The sequence below is a fragment of the Pongo abelii genome, chromosome 13 (assembly GCF_028885655.2).
Source record: "Pongo abelii isolate AG06213 chromosome 13, NHGRI_mPonAbe1-v2.0_pri, whole genome shotgun sequence".
NCBI classification, from domain to species: domain Eukaryota; kingdom Metazoa; phylum Chordata; class Mammalia; order Primates; family Hominidae; genus Pongo; species Pongo abelii.
In genome coordinates, this window is record NC_071998.2 from 60,279,137 (window position 1) to 60,302,931 (window position 23,795).

At 38.4% G+C, this 23,795-nt stretch overlaps 1 protein-coding gene across 2 annotated transcripts in view; it reads left to right on the plus strand.

Annotated features, from left to right (window-relative positions):
* Positions 1-18,208, plus strand: part of CFAP95 (cilia and flagella associated protein 95) — an 83,534-nt gene extending 65,326 nt beyond the window's left edge. For both annotated transcript variants that reach the window (XM_024252459.3, XM_024252461.3), the window contains one exon: positions 17,931-18,208. In XM_024252459.3, coding sequence (XP_024108227.3) covers positions 17,931-18,113 — 183 coding nt within the window. In that variant the 3' untranslated portion in view covers positions 18,114-18,208. The remainder of the gene's footprint in view (positions 1-17,930) is intronic.
* Positions 18,209-23,795: the final 5,587 nt, after the last annotated feature.

Below are 23,795 nucleotides of genomic sequence, written 5' to 3' on the forward strand. Positions count from 1 at the left end.
CCCAGCACTTTTGGAGGCCGAGGCAGGTGGATCACTTGAGGTCAGACATTTGCAACCAGCCTGGCCAATGTGGCGAAACCTTGTCTCTACTAAAAATATACAATAATTAGCCACATGTGGTGGTGCGTGTCTGTAATTCCAGCTACTTGGGAGGCTGAGGCAGGAGAATCTCTTGAAACCGGGAGGCAGAGGTTGCAGTGAGCAGAGATCGTGCCACTGCATTCCAGCCTGGGTGATGGAGTGAGACTCGGTCTCAAAAAGGAAAAAAAAACAAACCATTTGACCTAATAATTCCTTTTCTAGGAAACTTCCCCAAAGAAAAGTAATTGAAACTAGCAATAAAATTCATACGCAAATATATTCATCACTGAATTATTTATGATGACAAAACTTGGAAAGTACCTAAATATTTAGTATTACTGAAACTGCCTTTGCAAAAATTATAGTAAGAAGGGAAATGTGACATAACTGAGTCCATCTTGCTTCTACCAGGCTCAGCTGCTTTTGCTCCTTCTTGTGTGGAGGCCATAATAGTTCTTTTTCTGAACTGATACCCTCGTTCAAAAACGGAAACCGTATTTGTAAATACTAACAAAAGGTCACAAGGTTAGACTTATGGTAAGGGCTTGAACTTTGCTAAAGAATAGGCATAGTTAAATAATGACCTGGCATTGCTTAACTTGCTTTTCTATACGTTGCTTACTGCTCCAGATCCATTTAACGGGGGTCACAAGATTTATAACTTCCCCAACTACTCCCAGATAACTTCACTATTGTGAAACCTAAAGAACTGGTCTTTGAGATATTTTTCAGATTTAGCATTTCAGCAGTCAGAGAAATGTTCCCTGGTCCTGAGATCCTCTTCTAGGAACCGACTCAGCTATGCAAAGAGAGTTTAGACACCCCTGTGATTTCATTCTCAGCCAATCTTTTCAGTTCCCCAGGCCCTAGCCCACCAAATTATTCTTAAAAACCCTAGCCTCTGAATTATTGGGAAGGTAGATTTGAGAAATTTCTCCTGTCCTTCTGCTTGGCTGGTCCTGTGATAACTAAACTCTTTCTTTGCTGCAACACCTGCTGTTCTCAATGTATTGTTTTTTGGGGGATGGCAGGCAAGAAGAATCCATTGGGCTGTAACATTAGAAGTAGTATTAATCAAGTATGTTATAGTCATATGATGAGATATTGTGCAGCCTTTATAATCTCCATAGATAGTTCTTAGTGTCTTGATAAATCTTCATTTAAGGGTAAAAAAATTAAGTTACAAAGTTGCATGTATATTTTATCCAAACTACATAAAAATATAGAGAAAATTTTAGAAACTAGGGAAACTGCCAAAATGCTAGCACAGTTGGCCAATGAATGTTGAGATTCTAGGTGATTTTCTTCATCTTTACACTTTTTAGAATTATCCAATGTAACAAGTGTGATCGTTTATCATCAGAAAAACCACAAGGAAAGAAACATATTATTTTAAAATGCATTTCAGGTCCATTTTCTTATTTACATGTGATTTGGCTGTATCTTTAAATAAAAGAAATCTAATTAAAAACTCACAAATTTCAAAGGACTAAATATTATAAATATAAATAACGTGGGATGTACTTTCAGGGCACATAAATCATTAACCATTGCATTATATATTTATGCTTTTAATTTTTTCAGCATTATTTCTAATATTTCTCATGTTATTTGTTTCCACATTAACAGCACAGCATACCATGACAGTTGTTTGCCTTTATTTGCAATTTTGTTCACTTACTTCTAATGTCTTTTCCAAGGCAATTGATTTTGAGGCATGTTTTTAGCGCTGCTTCTGACACCCACATTTAATGAATGCTTGCATGACATTGTTATTGGATACAAATAATTTTTAATTATAATAATAGTGGATAGTTAAATAACAGAGAATAGTGATTGAACTCTAACAGATGTTGTCATGCACATAAACAAGTGTATAATTCACACATACTGAAAAAGGAGAGAATATTTTCTTGCTAGAGACTTCACCATGTGGCCTTGCCATGAACGCAGTTCACCATTCATTCAGTCTACTACATCTGCAATTATGCAAGTTTTGAAGAAATCTGAAAATATTTGGATTTATATTATCTCAAATGTTGTGCATAAATTGAGACTTGATTAATTTTTATATTATGGTCCCTTACATTTCCTTAATCCACATTTGTATAAAGTGGGACAGCATTATAGAAAGTAAAGGGAATGCAGGTTATCATTCCATAGCTCTAAGCACTGGTAAAGAAATACAGAGGATTAGGAAGCCATGGTGTCATTTCCAAGGAGGGAAATGGAAGAAAATTGCAAGCTGTTTATTTTGAACTTCTCCTCTTAAACTGGATGTTTATTACAGCTCATCTCAATTTCAATTAAAGATACCTTCTCTTGAAAGTACCTCCATCATCTCCCAAAGAACCAGAACAGCGGAAAAGTTGGAAAGAAGGCACATTAGAGAACTGGTCCAAAGCTGGCTGTTAGAAACTGAGAAAGTTTTTAACAGAGAATTGTTTCACAATACATGGACAAGGCATCCATGTATTGTTTCAGAGTAAAGAAGAAACTATATCCCTTTAACAGCAGTTATTCCCTGAAATGGCAGGATTGCCTGTCCTACTACTGGGACTGTATGCACTGGTATGGATGTGGCATTGCTAAAATATTGAGATTTCTGTGCTGGTTGGAAATGAGCTGTGGCCCCAAGTCCCCTGGGACCCTGATGTCTCAGCCTCTGGACTTCCTGGTTGCATTATGACTTTCCTGGGCCCTAAGCACTGTTGCCTTCATGGGCCCCTTCCTCCACTAGAACAAACAAACAAATATATTTTACAACTGAGTTGATATAAAGACAAAAATAATCCGAGTTAGACTATATTCTCCTTTTTTTTTTTTTTTTTTTTTGGATTTAAAGCTTATTAAGGAAATATCTAAACTACGTATTGGGTACTATGCTTATTACCTGGGTGACAAAATAATCTGTACACCAAACCCTCATGACATGAAATTTACCTATACAAACAAACCTGCACATATACCTCTGAACTTAAAATAAAAGCTTTTTAAAAAGAAATATCTTTTTAGGCTATATTTCTCATTTTCATTTTGTAAAAAATACCCATCTTTTCTCCCCTCTTCTACGCAGTTTGAATCCTTACCTATTTTTGACTGCGTTACTGTATTTTATGGCCATGTGATGTGACCACGTTATTCTTAACCCTTCTGAAATTATTACTAACATACCAATGAGTGTTGTTATCACACGGTGTTCTTTTTTTAATCCCCCACTGGGAAGTACTCTTGGACTTCTATGCCCTATTTTAAGACAAATTTTCTGTATAACAGCTGTCATCAGTTTCTTTCCTCTGAGGTGTTTATGGATATTATATTATCAGCATCATTTCCAGGCTTAGCTTTGAGTTTCTACAGAGTTTGTTTTTCAAAATGACATCTGCATTTTTTTATTGTGGTAAAATATGCATAACATAAAATATACATGAGGTAAAATTTACTATTTTAATCTTTTTTAGCATATAATTCAATGGCATTAAGTACATTCCTGTTGTTATATTCATTTTTAAAGATTCTGATTTTAAAAGAAATTAAAATAGGTTCACGGGCCCCTAAAAGTATTGTGAGCCCTAGGCACTGTGCTTTCTGTGTCTAATGGCTAAGTTGTTTCAGCCTGGACTTCCTAGAAACCAGATCAGTACCTGGCTGACTGGGGGCCTCTAGAACTTACTCAGTTGGCTTGGCTGAGAAATACTTAACCACCCCAGATGCAGATGCATCTTCGCTAAAAGTCAAGAGTTGGGCATGGAGGAATTACCATTAGGAGCCCTTTATTGTTTAATTAGGCTCTTTCACCTCAAAGATACTCTCCAAAGAGGAATTGCCTTTAGTTTTCTATTTCCTAATGATACAGACAGGAGGTAGGGAAATACTGGGTAGAAGAGGGCGATTTCCAGTGAGGGTCACATCCTCAAACCTGGACCTATGGCCCAAAGTGAGAATATGCATTCCTGTTTACCTGCCTGAATGTTGCCTTTTCCAAAGCCACCCTGGCCCACCACACCCCCATCCTGTACCTATAAAAATCCTAGGCCTCACCAGCAGAGCAGCAGAGAAGGAGAGACGAGAAGAAGCAGTCAGACATTGGAAAGAAGCAGCTTGATTTCAGAGGGACAGTTTGTTGGGAGGACCTCAAAGAAGACTTCAGTCAGGGACAGCCGAACTCCAGGGGAAGATTATCTTCCCAATCCATCCCTTTCCAGCTCTCCATCCCACTGAGAGCCACTTCCACTGCTCGATAAAATGCTCCACATTCACCATCTTCAATTTGTTTGTGTGATCTGATTCTTCCTGGACACCATGTTCAATTTGTTTGTGTGATCTGATTCTTCCTGGACACTGAACAAGAGCTCAGGATACAGAGCGCTGTCACACAGAGCTGTTAAACACTTAGCCATCCGTGGATGGCAAAGCTAAGACAGTACACTTTAACACATGCCCTCAGGGGCACTGGGGGTCATGGGCAACCCCTAGGCGCTTCCATGGGCTCGCACAGAGTTCTGCTCTTGCTGGTCACCCAGAAGCACTCATCCCAGCCTCTGCACTCACTTACCTACCTTAAGTGAAGTTAGCACAGTTGGCTAACTTCACTGTGAAGTGAAGGAGTTGAGAGCTGCAAGGAGTTGAGAGCTGTGGGCTGAGTAAGCAAGCCACCCCTTTATGAGTCCCACGAAAGGGTCAAGGGAGCTATCCCATTTTACTAGGAAGGGTTGCCTACCAGGTGCCTTAAAAAGAAGACAAGAGAAAGAATGGCTTGCTGAAAAACAGAAAGAGCTGGGACAGAAAGAGAATCCAGAACAGGGTGAAGATTCCATAGAAAGCCTCACTTGTCTGAATTACATTAGCTTTCAAATCCCAGTTATTTTAAGGCCCTCTGTTTGTATCTTTGCTTCATTCCATGTGCCTATTGTCTTCCCCATTTTCATTTCAGCATAGGCAGTCTCTTTCTTTTTCTTTCTCCTCCTCCTCTCCCTCCTCCTCTTTTTCTTCTGTTGTTTTAAAAAATAATAGCATGGAAAATTGTTCAACTTAATCTGGCCACATAGAAAATCAAGTATAAAAGCCTTGTATTCTAGAGTAAAGCGTGGTTTTTCCAAACTTGTAACTGGAAAATTAAGGCTGAAGTTTAACTAAGTTCCAGGCTTATAATGTATCTTTATTACTTTCATTTTAGTGCTATTTTATTTGTACTTCATCTGACTATATCCAAGATTTAATTTTCTTTGTCTTGTTAATTGTCTGACTCAATATTCACTAACAAATGAATAATTGCCATTTGCTTATTTATCTTATCGTGTATTATTGACTGAAATGAAATGAGTGAGAATTTTAGAATCCTCTGCAAATAAGGTAGTGGTAGCGGGTAGAATTGGACAAGAGGGAAGGGTCTTATAATCCATGCCAGAGTGTCCCATAATGCTGCTGCTAGTTAACCATGGAAACAGGCTTCTTTGACTTGGGTTCAAAAGGATATGGTGACCTTTCTAACCTAAATATCTTGCCTGAAAGATCTCAACACATGTCATACATATGTGTGCTGACCTTATATTTATACTTGAAGGCTTGGATTTATATAGTTTTATAAACAAACAGTTCTGGTTCTGAGTCTCATGTCATTCTGCCAGCTCTAAGAACCACATTTCCTAGGCCCCAGCTTCAACCTTAGGATCTGCTGGTTGTTGCTCATATAACTACATAGACTAACTCTAGTCTTAAAGTGAGGAGATCAAGGCCTACAAAGAACTTCCATAGATTACCGAGTTGATTGGGATACAATAGAATTTGCCTTATTGAATAAAATACACAGTTGCTGGTAGATGAGTAGAAGGAAGGAAGGAATGAAGCAAGGAAGCAAGGAAACTAGGAAAGGAGGGAGGACAGAAGAAATAAAGGGAGGAAGAGAGGAATGAAGTAACACTTATTGTCTACCATGTTCCAGGCACTGGCTTAGTTATCTTACATGTATTAGCTCACTTAATCCTCACAACTGCCCCAGAATATCAACCTATTAGAATTACATACTGAGGAATCTGTGTCCCAGAGAGTTTAAGTATGAGTAATAACACACCATGTAAGTGTTCAAAGTGAACTTGGGTCTGATTCCAAGTGCCATATTTGTAGCTACTTTGCAAAACACGACTCAAAACTTATATACTCCAACCTTTGTAGGCCTTGATCTCCTCACTTTAAGACTAGAGTTAGATGGACAGACACGGTGGATCACACCTATATTCCCAGTACTTTGGAAGGCTGAGGTGGGCAGTTCATTTGAGCTCAGGAGTTCCAGGCCAGCCTGGCCAACATGGTGAAACCCCATCTCTACTAAACATACAAAAGATTAGTTGGGCCTGGTGGCAGTGAGCCTAGATTGCACCACTGCATTCCAACCTGGGTGACAGAGTGAGACTCTATCTCAAAAAAAAAGAAAAAAAAAAAAGACTAGGGTTAGACAGTATGATGGTTAATTTTCTGTGTTAATTTAACTAGGTTATTTGTCCTGTAGTTTAGTCAAATACTTGTCTAGATGTTGTTGTGGAGGTCTTTTGTAAATGTGATTAACATTTACAATCAGTTAACTTTTAGTAAAGATTATTCCAAATAATGTAAGTGGGCCTCATTGAATCAGTTTATAGCCTTAAGTGCAAAAAACTAAGGTTTTCTGGAAAAAAAGGAATTCATTCTCAAGATTGTAACATAGAAATCCTTCATGAGTTACTTGCTGGCCTCCACAATCATGTGAGCCAATTCCTTAACATCAGTCTCTCTCTCTGTCTCTCTGCGTGTGTGTGTGTGTGTGTATGTATTCTATTGGTTCTGTTTCTCTGGAGATCTTTGACTAATACAGACACAATGATCTTTCCAAGCTCTCTGGCTCTCAGATTCTACTATTTGATTTGATTTGATTCTGTCTCAATGATCTTTTCTCATTGAAATAGTAATTTATTTATGACCAAGTATCCTTTCGGATTAAAGACCTCGGTAGACATTTAATTCAAACTTAGTTGAAAATTAAATGTTAATTATACTTAATTATAAATTAATTATTTTAACTTCTTGCTCATCTTGTGTATCACCAACAGTAGAGAAATTGTGGGGTCTTAATTCTCAGGAAACAGATTAAGTGTTTTTTAGAGTTGTATTCTTTTAGTAGAGAGATACCCTATTTCTCCAGAAGCTTAACTTTTGCCTTATGTTGCCTCTGAAGTTATTTATTAACTTTTTTGAGACAGAGCCTTGCTCTGTCACTCAGGCTGGAGTGCAGCAGCGTGATCTCGGCGCACTGCAATCTCTACCTCCCAGGCTCAAGTGATCCTTCTGCCTCAGCCTCTGAAAGTGCTGGGATTACAGGCGTGAGCTGCTGCGCCTGGCCTGGTCTAACATTTGTTTCTAAGTTAGGCCAGAAAGCTAAGTTCTGCTTCAGAGAACTTGGAATTATGAGATATTTTATTTTCTTCTTTTTGATTATCTTCAGTTTCTACAGTGAACATATATGACTTTTGTAAGGAGAAATAAAGTTTTAAAGATTGAGAAGCCTAGGCCTCAAATTGATATACAGCCCATTAAGTCATTCCATTATAAAACAGTGGCAAAGGTAAATGTCCTCATATAATATAGACTGAAGAATAAGAAAAATCATATTTGTGTTTTATATGATTGAAGTGATAGAACCAATCAATTTTGTGCATTAGAAAGAAACAAATATATCAATAGCTAATGTTTAATTGTGTATTGCTTAGTTTTTGATGCTGGCCATAACTAAAATTTGTGTGATATTAATCTTTAAAAGTCAATTGATTTGTGAAGTGTTCATTTACATAGATCTTCATATTTTTTTGTAGTGAAACCTTACTATGTTGACTGGATTCATTAGTGGTAGAGATATTTATATTTCTATCCACAGCCTAAATTTCTTTGTACTTTCCATGGCTATTTCCCTGTAGCTAAGAGTCTCATGCTCTGTTAATACCTGTATTTTTTACAAATGCTTTTCCCTCCTAAAACTTTATCAAATAAATAGGAGTAGTAAATACTTCTTAAATACATAAGAATATATCCCACTAGTTACATATTTATTTAGCTACATTTCCCAATTATTCTTATGTTTGTGACACAATCATTGGAGGAAAAAATATCCAATAGAAATAAAATTTGGCCAGGTGCGGTGGCTCACACCTGTCATCCCAATGCTTTGGGAGGCTTGAGATGGGAAAATGGCTTGAGGCCAAGAGTTCAAACCTGCAGTGAGCTATGATCGCACCACTGCACTCCAGGTTGGGTGACACATCAAGACTCTGTCTCTGAAAAAAAATTTTTGAAAAAATAAAAGAAATAAAATATTTTAAATTTAGTGAAGTAAATGAACGAGGGAATCCACCTGAGATACCCATCCCCCATTGGTCCCCAGGGTAGATAAGGTAGGTTTGACTGTAGGGTAATTCTTCTTTTCCTCCCACCATTCTGCATGTGTGCTTAGAAGACAACCTTATTAGAGGAAGGCAAGTCTTCAGTCAAGTGCGTGTAATTGGTAGACTTTTAAACATGTTGTATGCTGGAAATAATGAAACAAAATATCACAGCAATTTACTTTTATATCTATTTTCATTCCATCCAATGTGACATTCACATATATAAGCTTACTAACTCAAATATCATTTTAAGAGTAAATGGAACACTCAAAATGAGCATCCTTATAGGCATACTAGGGAAGAATGGTCTTTGCTGTGCTAATGCCAGGTGGCTAATAGCTATGGTGGATGCAAGGTTAGTTTGCACTGACTAATTTGGCCAGGAAACATAACCCATTATGCATTTTTATGGATGATCTGGATGAAGGAATTGAGACTATGCTTCCAAATTATCTTGTAATATTAAATTAGGCAGAGTTACTATGTTCCAGAAGGCAGTCCTAAAACGGAAAATGACCTTGAAAAATAAAACTATCAGAAATGAAAGGTCCTAAAGAAAAAGGATGAAATCCTATATGAATGAGTAGAACCAAGGAATAGCCTACCAGAATATTGGAAAAAATCAGCTAAGGACTGGCTATACAGTTGACTAAGAAGTAGCATTATCATTTTACCGAAAAAAGGTGCAGGAGATAATAGTGCTTAGAGTAAGGATAGAGCATACAAGGAGCAATGGGGGTGGAGGTGGAGTGGATACCGGGAGAGCCCATCGTTTAAAGATACATTAATGCATTTTACTGATGTAAGTGGTAAAACCATGAGGGAAGGTGGGTTGGGGGAACCACTCACTAGGAGGACCCTCCTTTAACATCCTAACCTGCCTTGCCATGATCTGAGAAAGAAAAAAGAGAAGGAAGAGAACAAGAAGAAAAGAAAGAAGAATGCTTTCTTAACCAATCTTCTGAAGGCCAGTTTTCCCCTATAGTGATTCTTTTGTTGCAACTCCAGTGCTTCCTGTTTTGGCAGGGCCTGTTTTGCCTTCAGCATTCCTTTCTCTGATGCTCTTTCTTTTCCTCCTTCTACCAGCATGTTTTATGGGACTCCCCCAACCCTTCACTGAAAATGCACCCTCAAGGGTGGCTAGAGGTTAATTGACATTGTGTTTTGTCAGGTGCTACTCTGGGTTAGGCTTCTTTGGAGCTTAGCAATTGTTGGTTACCACTACATTCTTCAGCCTCCCTCCCTCTTCAGAGCCTATGACATTGCAACACTCTCTCCTAACCTCTCCTTCTCTGTCCTTCATGGCTTCTTTATGGACCCAATCATGGGCTTCCCCAACATTTGTGCCCCAGATCCCTGCACTTCTCATTTTACACAATATCATAGAATTCATCAATTGCCATGGCTGTATACCAATCAACATTGGGCAGGGGGTAATTTTAATTGTTGTATAATTTCAAACTTACAGGAAAGTTTCAAAAATGGCACAAGGAGCTTCCATATATTCTTTGCAGAGTTGATAGCTGTTTACCATATGAAGGTAGGCCGAAGACATCACGCCCTTTTGCTCCTAAATAGTTCAATGTGTATCTCCTAAAAATAAGGACGAGTGTCTGTGGTACAGTTTTCAATTTCAGGAAAACTGATACAGTGCAATTATATAATCCACAGTCCATGTTAAATATCATCCATGGTCCCAATAATGTTCTTTATAGCTATTTTTTCCCTGCCAGTGATCACTGCTGTGCATAGGGCACTGACTTCTCTCCAGGCCATCTGTCCCACAGCACTACCTTCCAAATAAACATTTTTTACTGATGTCATCTTAAATTAAAAATGTCTAAAATGTGACTCATCATTTCCCCCCTAAAACAAATCATCCCCACCCCCATGTCTTTCTAATTCTTTTCAGTGTTATTATAACTCTCCTGGCCTTCCAGACTTGAAGCTATGAATCATCTTTGGTTCTTTATCCCCAGTTAGCTGTGTAAGTCCTTTATGTTCTTCCTGTGAAATGACTCTTTCATTCTGCGTAAGCCTTTGTGCACTAATGCCCACTCATTCCACACATCAGACAAATTCTTCTGGTTACACTCATCTACCTGAAGGGCTCAGAAAAAGCTTGCAATGCTTGTCCTTCCTTAAGTAAACTCTGTCACAACTCTGTGTGTGTAGCACCGAATAGTGACCTAGCCAACAGTAACATGTAGTAATTCACAAATCTGTTTCAATACACACTTTCTTCCCATTCCCACTAAATAAATGTTGAAGACAGATTTCCAATTATGTTAGGGTGTGGAAAACATAACTGTCTGCAACTCACACATGCAGAGGAAATTTATCTAACTGATATTTGACCTTCTTCTGGAGCCCACCACCAGTGGGAAAACATAAGTTCTTCAATCCATTTAAAGCTTAGTCTGATGCCATAATTTAAATAGTTCTGCTTTCTATAGAAAGTGTTTAATCCCTCCTGAAGAAAATGCTCACCTTCTCAGAGATCCTCTCCCACCCTGTGTGTGCAGAGAAGAGCTAACATAGCAGAACTGATACTACTATCCTTTCAAAGCCTGCTTACAATGTTGGTCCTTGATTGGCATCTAGAAACTTGGCTTTCAGGATAAGAATTCCCTGATTAGAATGACCCACTATGGCTGAAATGTTTGTGCAAACAATATGTTTTATGCTGAACACCTGTTTCCTTCTGGGAGTCTGAAATTTTGGGACATGCTAGGCAGAGGCTGCCTACATGACCCAGCTCCCAGTAAAAACTCTGGGCACTGAGTCTGCAATTAGCTTTTCCAGCAGACAGCATGGCACAACTCACTGTTGGGGAATTTACACTCATACTGTGTGACTCCACTGGGAGAGGACTCTTGGAAATTTGCACCTGGTTTCCTGTGGATGTCAGCCCATAGGCTTTGCTGATTTCGCTTTGTATCATTTTTACGTAATAAATCAAAACCATGAGTACAACTATACAGGTGGTCCCTGACTTACGATGGTTCAACTTACAATTTTTTTGACTTTATGATGCATTTATTGGTATTAAATGCATTTCACCTTGTGAGTTTATTTTTTACTTAGATGGGTTTATTGAGATATAACTGCACTGCAAATTGAGGAGCGTCTGTATATAGGTGTGTGTGCATATACACACACAGCTGTGAGTCCTCCTAGATCATCAAACCTAAGGTGGTATTGGGGACCCCAATACACCATACTCTTTTCTCCCCTGAAAAGAGGAGAAAAATTGTATTTTCCAAAAATGGTCACAACTTATGCTCCTATCCCACGTGCTCTTACAATGTGATTTTGACACTCCTCCAACTGAGAAGCAGAGTCTAAATTACCCACCTAGAGAGAATCGTGGTGAACTGTGACTATGGTGGCATGGATGTTATGTGACTTTCAAGGCTAGGTGATAAAGAGCAATACACCTTCCTCTTGTTTCACTTTGTGGGATGCTCATTCTCAGGACCTAGTCCCTGTGCTGTGAGGAAGCCAAGCAGAGGACCCATGCAGCTATTCCAACCAACAGCCCCAGCCAAGGTCCCAGCAGCCAGCCAGCATCAGTGACCAAATGGAATGAGATGTATACAGCCCCTACCCTCAACTCACTTCCAACTTTCATGTCTTCTATAAGTCTGTCTTCTTTCTATGAATCAGCTGAGACCCCGAATATTGCAGAGCAGAGGGCTGCCTTTGCCATATCCTGTCCAAATTCCTGACCCAAAGAATCTGGAGGCATAGTGAAATGGCTATTGTGTTACACTAGTACGAGCAGAGTGGGTTGTTTGCAGCAACAAGAATGCAGCTTTCCCTACAATGGCATGCAGATACATGGAGAGAAGGATGTGACTTAGCACCCTGATGCCAGAAGGGAGGAGGAGGGTTTTACATGTGGTATTTTCTGCCTGTTCTGTTCTCTGGGGTGATATCCCTAGTCTACCTGGTTGCTCTTTTCTTTGCTGGCATTAGTGGCCAAACTTTATAGACATTGTAACTGGCAGTCTTTTTCTCTTTATCCTTGGGCTTGGTTGGAGCCCAGAAGGCCTGTCTGGGATGACTCAGCCTCATTTCCATTCCCATAGACACTGTACACCCCACAGACAACTTCTATGACTCTTATGCAGCCCCAACTCCAATGGTCGGCTCTGCAGCCCCTGTTAGTATCCTCCTCTGCAGACTGGCAGCTACCTTAGGATCTCATCCATGCCACAGGAAAACAAAAGTGGCTCAGGATTGATGAGTCTTAGTGGTTCCCTCTGTCTGACCATGCTAGTGAAAGGAAAGGGCCGTGTGAGAGTTGATCTATTTCAAGAGTTTCCAAAAGAAATGGGGGCCAGGAAGCTCCTATGTATATTTTTATGCTTTAAGTATAAGGGTAAACGTGCACAACGTGCAAGTTTGTTACACATGTATACATGTGCCATGTTGGTGTGCTGCGCCTATTAACTCGTCATTTACATTAGGTATATCTCCTAATGCTATCCCTCCCGCCTCCCTCCACTCCACAACAGGCCCCTGGTGTGTGATGTTCCCCTTCCTGTGTCCAAGTGTTCTTATTGTTCAGTTCCCACCTATGAGTGAGAACATGTGGTGTTTGGTTTTTTTGTTTTTTGTTTTGAGATGGAGTCTCGCTCTGTCGCCCAGGCTGGAGTGCAGTGGCGCGATCTCGGCTCACTGCAAGCTCCGCCCCCTGGGATCACGCCATTCTCCTGCCTCAGCCTCCCGAGTAGCTGGGAATACAGGCGCCCGCCACTACGCCCGGCTATTTTTTGTACGTTTAGTACAGACGGGGTTTCACCGTGTTAGCTAGGATGGTCTTGATCTCCTGACCTCGTGATCCACCAGCCTCAGCCTCCCAAAGTGCTGGGATTACAGGCGTGAGCCACCGCGCCTGGCCTGTGTTTGGTTTTTTGTCCTTGCGATAATTTGCTCAGAATGATGGTTTCCAGCTTCATCTATGTCCCTACAAAGGACATGAACTCATCCTTTTTTATGGCTGCATAGTGTTCCGTGGTGTATATGTGCCACATTTTCTTAATCCAGTCTATCATTGATGGACATTTGCGTTGGTTCCAAGTCTTTGCTATTGTGAATAGTGCTGCAATAAACATACGTGTGCATGAGTCTTTATAGCAGCATGATTTATAATCCTTTGGGTATATACCCAGTAATGAGGTGGCTGGGTCAAATGGTATTTCTAGTTCTAGATCCTTGAGGAATCGCCACATTGACTTCCACAATGGTTGAACTAGTTTACAGTCCCACCAACAGTGTAAAGGTGTTCCTATTTCTCCACATCCTCTCCAGCACCTGTTGTTTCCTGACTTTTTAATGATCACTATTCTAACTGGTGTGAGATGGTATCTCATCGTGATTTTGATTTGCACTTCTCTGATGGCCAGTGATGATGAGCATTTTTTCATGTGTTTTTTGGCTGCATAAATGTCTTCTTTTGAGAAGTGTCTGTTCATATCCTACAGAATGGGAAAAAATTTTTGCAATCTACTCATCTGACAAAGGGCTAATATCCAGAATCTACAAAGAGATCCTGTGTATTTTTTGCCATCATTCTCATTCGTCTAGTGTACCATTCACTATTCAGGTCAAAGGGACTTTGCCTGATTAAAGCCCAGGGATGGGAAAATTGGGACATAATGTTGGCTCTTTCTGCTTTCCCTACCCCTTTGTTTTTTAATTCTCACAATTCCCTTGACAGGTTCTTCCCTATCTTCCTCCTCTTCATTTCAACTCTTCTCTAAGCCTTCATAGCAAAGGATATTTTCTCTACCCATTTGGAGAACTCTATAATCTCCCAGATTTGATCATTGACATTCTAAAGTCCTCAAAACTGTGAGTTGGATTACGAGGATATTGTCTTGCTCAAAAATCCTATTTTGTATGTTAGAAGCTGGTATGACTTTGCTCTTTGGTTGTTGTTTTTCTGAAACAAAGTACAAATGGGTGGTTATATACACGGAAAGAGGAAAACACATGAATAATTTTCCAGTTATTACCCTCTTTATTGACTTGAGTGGTATACCAAACGACTTTCTTGTCCAGAATTCCCACAATACTAATTTTGCCTTGGTTCTGAGCTGCAGTCAATAGTAAGGTTTTTTAAGGTTGTTCTTGGTGTACCTGTTTTTTTTTTTTCTATTCCATTTCATGCTTTTTGTGTTAAACTTTGAAAAGCATACTCGCTCTGCTTTCTTATAATAATTATACCCTCTAGGTTTCTAGTGAGTTGTTCTAATTTTTGAATACCTGTCTTGTTCTCCTATTTCATGTTTGCATGTTTCTGATTCCTAGTTGTATGCTTTGTCACAAATTTCCTGTTTTCCTTCACTCCTACTTTTCATATATGCCCTGCTCCCTTGGTTTTGACCCATTTATTTGCTCTGATTCCAAGTACCTCAGTGTTCCAATATTGTAGATTATTCAGGTGTATGTTAGGATGCTTTTAATAAGATATACAAAATCCAGCTCAAATTGGGTCAGACTATAAAAGCAACTTACTTGCTTCCATGTTCTAAAAAGTCAGAATTCAGGAAAGGATTGATATAGTAATGTTATTGTGTTTCTTACTGACTCTCAGATGTGACTTTTATGGTGTTGGTGTCATGCCAGATTGGTTATAGGAGAGCTGCAAACAGCACCCTTGGATAGATGCTTCTTCATTTACGTCCAATCATGGAAAAAGAACTTCTTTCACATAAACCATTGAACAGAAGTCCTGGGCTTTAATCTGTTTGGACCAATTTAAGTCACATGCCTGACACTGAACCTATTACTGTCATTGAGAATGAGATGCCACTATTCTGATTATCTTCAGCCAATTAGATTCTGCTCCTAGACCTGGGACTGGGATCAATCCTACTCAAACCGCATCCCTGCTACACCCTGGAAAATGGGAGAAGCGGACTCATGGGTGAGCTGGAGCCAGCTCTTAACAGTCGGCATGAACTAACTATGCTCACCTCTTCTTCAGTGTTCACTGACCTCACTCTGGTAACTTGAAGTTAGCCTTAGTGGGAGTATTTATGCCACAGAAATTGGCAAATATTACATTTTTAATTTTTTAGAGCTGGTTTACCAACACAGCACTGAGAATGAGAGGAACCCAATGTAACTAACATGGATTAACAGGCAACAGTCTCTTAACTAGTTTTTCTAATGTCAGAATTGCTTTTTCCAACGCATTTTTTTTTTTTTTTTTTTTTGAGACAGGGTCTTGCTCTGTTGCCTAGGCTGGAGAGCAGTGTCACGATCATGGCTCACTGCAATCTCAGCTTCCTAGGCTTAAGTGATCCTCACACCTCAGCATCCCAAGTAGCTGGGACTACAAGAACGTGTCATCATGCCCAGCTAATTTTAAATTTTATAGAGACGTGGTCTCACTGTGTTGCCCAGGCTGGTCTCAAACCCCTGGCCTCAAGTGATCCTCAAACCTTGGCCTTCCAAAGTGTTGGGATTACAGGAGTGAGCCACTGTGCCTGGCCCATTCTTTTTTTAATAACAGCTTCACTAAGATATAATTTCACATACTATAACACTCACTCTTTTAAAGTGTACAGTTCGGTGATTTTTTAGTATATTTATGGGATTGTACAATCACCACCACAATCAATTTCAGAACATTTTTGTCACCCCAGGAAACTCAGTACCTATTAACAGTCACTCCCCATTCCTTCCCATCATCCCATTCCTGGCAATCACCAGTATACTTTTCTGTCTCTGTGAATTTGCCTATTCTGCACACTTAATACAAGAAATTGTACAATATGTGGTTTTGCTTCTTAGCATAATGTTTTCAGGGTCTTTCAATTCTGTAGCATGTATCGGTATTTTATTCCTTTTGTTGACAAATAATATTTCATTGTATGTCTAGACCACGTTTGTTTATTCACGTAATTGATGACGTGAATGACTGAGATCCAATTCTAATCACAGTTTCAGAATCCAGTTTTTTCCTCCTCTAGTCTTTAGTGCTTCTGCTACCAGAATCACTTTCCTAGAACAGCACATTTCATCTTGTCACTCACCTCATAAAAATCCTTCTCTCTGCCTATGAAATGCTGAAGGAGCACATAGACGCTGTATTTGAAGCTCTCTTCAGTTTGACTGCAGCAGGGATGGGAATGAGAAGATCTCACCTCCCTTTGAGGTAACATTTTGGCCAGTGATGCTCAAATCTCATTTAAAGGACCTCTATTTGACCTACCCACCAAGCAACCAACCATAACACCTGAAGAAATAGCCTGAATGACAAAAGCAAAAGCCCGAACTACACAGAATAGTGACACAGATATTATATAGCTCTACAATTTTATAGTTGATATTTATTTTCATCTCTTAATTGATAAAGGTTTTGTTAGGGTTCTGGAGGGATAATGAGTTTTATAGTCAGATAGATCTAATTTGTAGTCCTGGCTTAGTCACTTATTACTGACTTTCTTTAAATTCTCTCCTGAGATTTTAAGCAAAATCATCATTTCTACGTGTAAAGTGGGTGTAATAATTCATACCTCAGAGCCCAGTTATGGATTAAAAATATAAACACTCAAATACTTGTGCCTAACCCATAATAGGCACTCAATAAATACATGGACACTATTAAGGTTGAATATATGATTAAAATTTTCAATTATTTTTGACAAAACCAATCTAAGATTATAACTATTTTGGTGTTCTTTCATTGTTTTATCGCTTTGGTGATTTAATTTCAATATTGTCCTAGTGCTTTAAAATTAGAGCCAATTTAAAGCAGATATTAGATAATCAGTTGAAAGTCTTTATGTTCCATGTCTGCCATTACCCTTGGTGTAATCGGAAAGAATCAATATATCCTTTGTGAAATAGTCAATGATAATATCTTGTTTTATTACAATGAAGCTTTTCTGTAGTGGCCTGAGGATAAACATCATAAACACTACCCTGGGTTATGTTGAGGTAAATTCTTACAGGAATGTGTCAGAGCTTGGCATTTACCAGTGTCATGGGAAGTATGACTTCATAACAATTATTAAAGATGTAACCCAAGATATTATTCTTTGCAATGGTTATAACATATTTTTAAAAGGTGTTGAATTGTAGTTAAATTATAATTGTTTTGGTCTTATATATATGAACATAAAATTTAAATTGTTCCTTATGCTGTGTATTTGTGATTTAGAAAAATTTTACATGTGTAGTAACTTTTTAGTTTTATAAACAACCATTAACTATATTCTTTTTTTGGGCTTTGAAGTAATTATGAATGCAATAGCCATTTTTTTAGTTGAAACATTTGCTATTTGAGAGAACAAATTAATCAATTATTAAAAATTAACCTTCAATCATAAGAATAATATATGAAAAATAAACTTTTGAGGATTACTTCTTTTTACATATTTCAGTTATTAAATATTATTTCTCTTTTTTCCCCCATAGGCTTATCCGTGTCAAGATGATTATTCCATAGTCCACAGAAAATGCCGTTCTCAGTTCACGGATCTAAATGGTTCTAAAAGATTTGGCATCAACACTTGGCATGATGAGAGTGGGATTTATGCTAATTCAGATGTAAAACGGAAACTCTATCCCTTGACTAGCGGGTCTATTGTGCCCATTTAAATTTAAATCATGTATAGAATCAGCATCTCTGACTAACGAAAAATGGATGTAGCGGTTGATGATTTTCTATCTTAATAAATGCAATGGAAGTGTTACTATAGTAGATTCCTTTAAGCAGAAAGTCTTATTTGCTGGACCAGTGTTTATATCCTTATTTTCACAAGCTACTTTGGTATTTTCCAAAGTTTATTGTGTGAATTGCTGAGAGTATGCTACACAATTCTAAATGGTATTTAGTGAAACATTATTTTATGGATTATGTATTTCTCTTAATAATTATTAGAAAAACACATAAAACTAGCACAGTCAAGCTTATGATTGCTTAGGGTGTGGCTAATTATAAAAAGGTAGGCTAACTTAAATTCCACTGAAGACAAATTTTAAGTGAATAAATACATAGGTTGACATAAAACTTAAATGGCCAAAGTTTAGGCAACACTGGCCCTATAATAATGTTGAGTATGTATGTGATTTTTTTTTGTGGGGGAAATTGGTATCTATAAATTTCTGTTTATCTGTGGTAGCTAGTTTCATTGTGGATTATTTATTTTGCATGACATTTTTCCTTATTCAAGTTAAGACCTTTTGAATATATGGATAGCAGAGGTGCAGATAGAATCTTTGTGAAACTCTAGGGGTTTGTTGGGAAATCTAGTCATCTAGTGTTAGATTTGGAAGAAATCTTAGCCATTGTTTTGACTTATCCTCACATTTTAAAGATGAGCAAACAGAGGTCCATGGAGGTTTAAGTAGGCTGCTGTATTAGTCAACTGGGTCTACCATAACGAAATACCAAAGACTGGGTGGCTTAAACAACAAAGAAGTCTGCAAGCCAGGAAGAGATCCATCACCAGAAATAAACCCTGCCAGAACCTTGATCTTGGACTTTTCAGCCGCCAAAACCATGCAAAAATAAATTTCTGCAAAATAGGAAGGTGAGTCAAAACAATTCCTAAGATCGTTACCTTCTTGCCCTGTTCTTGCATGGCAAGAGGGGGATGGAGGTGGCAGACCTCTTTCGCATCCTCTTCATGTAAGACTACAGTTTTATTTGATTAGACCCCCACTCTTATGTCCTCATTTAACCTGAATTACCTCCTAAAGACCCTATCTTCAGATAGCCACATTGGGAGTAAGGGCTTTGACATATAAATCTGGGGAGAACAGAATTCAGTTCATAGCTGTTGCCCAGGGTTATAGGACCAGCAGATTCTGATGGATCTTTGAGGTGCATTTGAAAACTTTTATTTCTTCTGAGGATGTATTTAATTATTTGGCCAACTTGGGCTGCATTTACTTATTTTTCTTTAAAAAATAAAATTCACGAACTAGCATTTCATGGTAAATGCTCATTGAACACTCCCTGTAATGCTGGATTCACAAGATATGAAAAAGACTATAAGATTTTTGATGAGAAATGATAACTAATATAGAAAATGTGATATATCAGGTAAGCATGTGCCAGAAGAATTTTACTATAATTTCCTGCTGCTTTAAAATGTGTGTCCATATGCACACAAATATGTATATTATATATGCTAATTATGTATATTACATATACATTAAGTATAATATAGTCTATATAAATGTTAATTCATTATGTAGTACTTATTCTAGTAGATATCTGCCTAGGATTACCTTTCCTTCCACATACTATACATCCAAGTTTAACCATTCCTAGCACTAACCTAACATATCTGGGGTGAAGAGCTATTTGAAGTATGCAAATCTGGATGTCAAGCCACTCATCATTTAATAATTTCTTTTTGTGGAGAAAAAGTTTTAATGGCCACATCATTACCTTTGAATACTGCCTGGTGCCTAGAACATAAAATAAGATTCACTTACTTTAGCAGAAATGTTATACTGTCACGATGACTAACATGACATTTTGTATAAACGACTGGGTCTGCTATTAGGGATCACCTTAGAAATCAGTTTGGGTTTGGGTTAGAAGGAGAATGAAATAAGAGAGATTGTATTTAAACTAGCCAAGGAAAATGATGCACTGAAATAAAGGTTACTGCAGGGATTTTCCCCATGACAAGCATTACGTTGCCTTCAGTGAGTGAATGAGTGAATGTTGGACTCAATGAACTCACGTTATTCTAACAACTTGATCTTTTAGGTAAAAATATTTTATATTGAGGTAAGCACTTCAATGGTTCATCTCACCAGCATCAAAGACCACTTCAAATAAGACAAGCTGGAATTCAGATTTCATTGTTGGATAATGTCCTCTGTGGGAAGTGACTACACTGTCTCCTGACTGGTCCATGTGTATGTGTCATAGAATCCCACTTAAGACCCCAAAATCACACTATATCTTTTGTGTTTACAAAGTTAATAAGATCTGTATCTACATAAATATCTCATTCAAATTAAACCTCTAAATCACACCCGAGACCCCAAAATCACACTATATCTTTCATGTTTATAAAGTTAGTGAGATCCATTTCTACATCAATATCTCATTCAAATGTACACAGCATCTCTCTTTTGGCCTTTATGCATTGCTGTGTCAGAGACATTGGTGTGAGCCCACCACGCCAGGGTGCAGACTGCTGGCAGAATGAGAGAATGTTGAGCAGATCCTAAGCAGATATATCAAAGAGGGGGTCTCTGAGTTAAGTTTGACCTACATATAAGTTTTATGTGGTCTGCACAGTGTGTTTAAAAATTAATTTAAAAGAATAGAACCAAACTTTATAAATTAAGACATTTTACCTAAAAATCAGGATTTCTACTCCCTTGAAAATCTGGCAGATCTGGCACCACTTGGCCACATTTTCACACAGTAACAATCAGCAGGGGTATGAGGGAGGGCGGGGTCTCTTTAGATGAATGCTAAGTTCACCGTTTTGCTGCAATTTCCACCCGGTATACTTCGCTCAACTGTGGAGGCATTATGACCCCCTCCCTAGGGAGAGATGAGACAATGTGAAATAGTAAGGGGAAGGAATGGTAGAAAAGCAGCAAACTGGCAGCTCTGGTGACTGGGGTTAGGATGAAGAAGGCAGAGGCTGCATCCTGATAGTGGGGATGTAGCACATCTGGTTCAGTTCAAGTCAAAATCAAGATCCCAGCCTAGATAGAATGTAGAGATGGGGAGTGGGTCAAGGACTTTGCTTTATAACTATAGAATAGAGAAACTTCAGCTCAACTGGTTTATATTAGGAACACATTTGAGATGAAGTAAGAAGTGAGGGTACCAGGCCCAAACCCTAGGATATGACACTGGCAGATTAAGACAAGAGGCAGGGCCAAGCCAGCTCAGTGGTTTGTTTATAAAGGAAAGTCACTCCATGGACACCAGTGCTCCAGAGGTGCAGAAAAATTCCAGATTTGTGAAAACGCTAAGAAAAAACGGTGAAGTCTTTTTGTGGGACATAGAATGTAGGTGGCGGGCTGGGAGAGGCCATGGAAGTGCCTGGCACAGCCACTGCCAAGAATACAGCCGCAGGAAAATTCTTTCATAAAGATGTACAGATCAGAAGCTAACTTTATTTCAGAGAGAGCAGCAGGGAAGTTTGCAGATAGCTGGAAGCTCACTCCAAATAGCAGAGAACAAGTATGAGGCAATCATTGTAAACCAAAGTGGAAAATCTCAGCAAAATCTAACACAGTAAATTATCGTTCCAAATATTAAGATCATAACTTTAAAAAAATGTTTAACAGCTTTATTGGGATATGATTCACATATTATATACAATTCACCCCATTAAAGCACATAATTCAATGGTTGTTAGTATATTCACAGAATTCTGCTATTTTCACCACAATCAATTTTAGAACATTTTTATCACTCCTGAAAGAAATCCATATCCATTGGTGGTCATTCTCCATTCCCTCCCAATTCCCACAGTACTAAGCAACCAAGAATCTACTTTCTGCCTCTGCAGATTTACCTATTTTGGATTTTTTCTGTAAGTAGAATCTTACACTATGTGGTCTTTTGTGACTGGGTTCTTTCACTTTCCACAGTGTTTTCAAGGTTCATCCATGTTGTAACGTATATCAGCACTTCATTCCTTTTTTGGATGAATAATATTCCATTGTATAGATATACCACGATTTATCCATTCATTAGTTGATGGACATTTGGGTTGTTTCCACCTATGAACATTCATGTATGAGTTTTTGCATGCATCTCTCTTGGACATTGTGATGGTTAATATTGAGTGTCAACTTGATTGAATTGAAGGATGCAAATTATTTTTCCTGGGTGTGTCTGTGAGGGTGTTGCCAAAGGAGATTAACATTTGAGTCAGTGGGCTGGGAGAGCCATACTCACTCGCAATCTGGGTGGGCACTGTCTAGTCAGCTATCAGCACAGCCAGGATAAAAGGCAGAGGAACGTGGAAAGACTAGACTGACTTAGTCTTCTGGTCTACATCTTTCTCCCATGCTGGATGTTTCCTGTCCTCAAACATCGGACTCCAAGTCCTTCAGCTTTGGGATTCTTGGACCTTTGACCACAGACTGAAGGCTGCACTGTTGGCTTCCCTACTTTTGAGGTTTTGGGATTTAGACGGACTTCCTTGCTCCTCAGCTTGCAGATGGCCTATTATGGGACTTCACCTTGTGATTATGTGAGTCAATTCTCTTTAATAAACTCCCTTTTATATATACATCTATCATACATCTATCCTATTAGTTCTATCGCTCCAGGGAACCCTGAGTAATACAGACATGTACCTAGGAGTAGAATTGCTGTGTCATATGGTAACTCTATGTTTAACCTTTTGGGGAACTACCAAACTATTTTCTAAAGTAGTGCACCATTTTACATTTCTACCAGCAATATATGAAGGTTACAATTTTTCCTTATCCTTGCCAACATTTGTTATTTTTCATTGTTTCGATTGAAACCAGTTTGTCAAATGGCTGTTTCACAAAACATGAGTTCTTGAAGAGTGGAGGCTATATCTGCTCATCTGGGGGTTACCAATGTCTAATACGCAGTGAGCACTCAGAAATGCCGAAGGGTTGGTATAAATATGTTTGTCATAATCATATCTTAATATAAGTGAATGCTTGGGTAATTGATACAAATGCAATCTGTATGATCGGAATGGCCTTGTTTAAAAATATTCTGATATTTAGCACGTTTGTCCTACTAAGGGCTTCAATGGTAATCTTGTGAAATTGGAGGAGTTGGCAAAATTGGCCTAAGAAAATGTTATGTCCTGTATGGAAAACCTGAGTTTGCCAGAGCATCCATGGAACTGACTAAAATCCTCCTTAAAGTAATGATTGCTGGCCAACCAGAGCACCAATCAGAATAAACTCTGCATATTCAAATATTAAAGACCCTGAGAAATTCTGTAGAACAGAAAGCAGTTAAACTCTATTTCATCCAGCATTTCCCAGGCTTATTTCATCAAAAAATCATTTCTTCTTGCAGGAGATATCTATAAATATATCCCAAGATATTCGTATTTCATGGAAAACATTAATCTAAGCAATTTCTAAATAAGGATGAAGGACAAAATAAATATTTGTTGAGTGGCTACTCATACACATACACAGGTGAAGTAGATTTTATAAAATCCCAGTTCTACTGCTAAGAAAAAAAATTCTAAATACCTCTTTCAGTCAACAGATTTAGACAGAACCCCAACTTCATGATGATGAAATAAAGTATAAATTTATCTTAACAGTTATTGTGATTGGCATGTA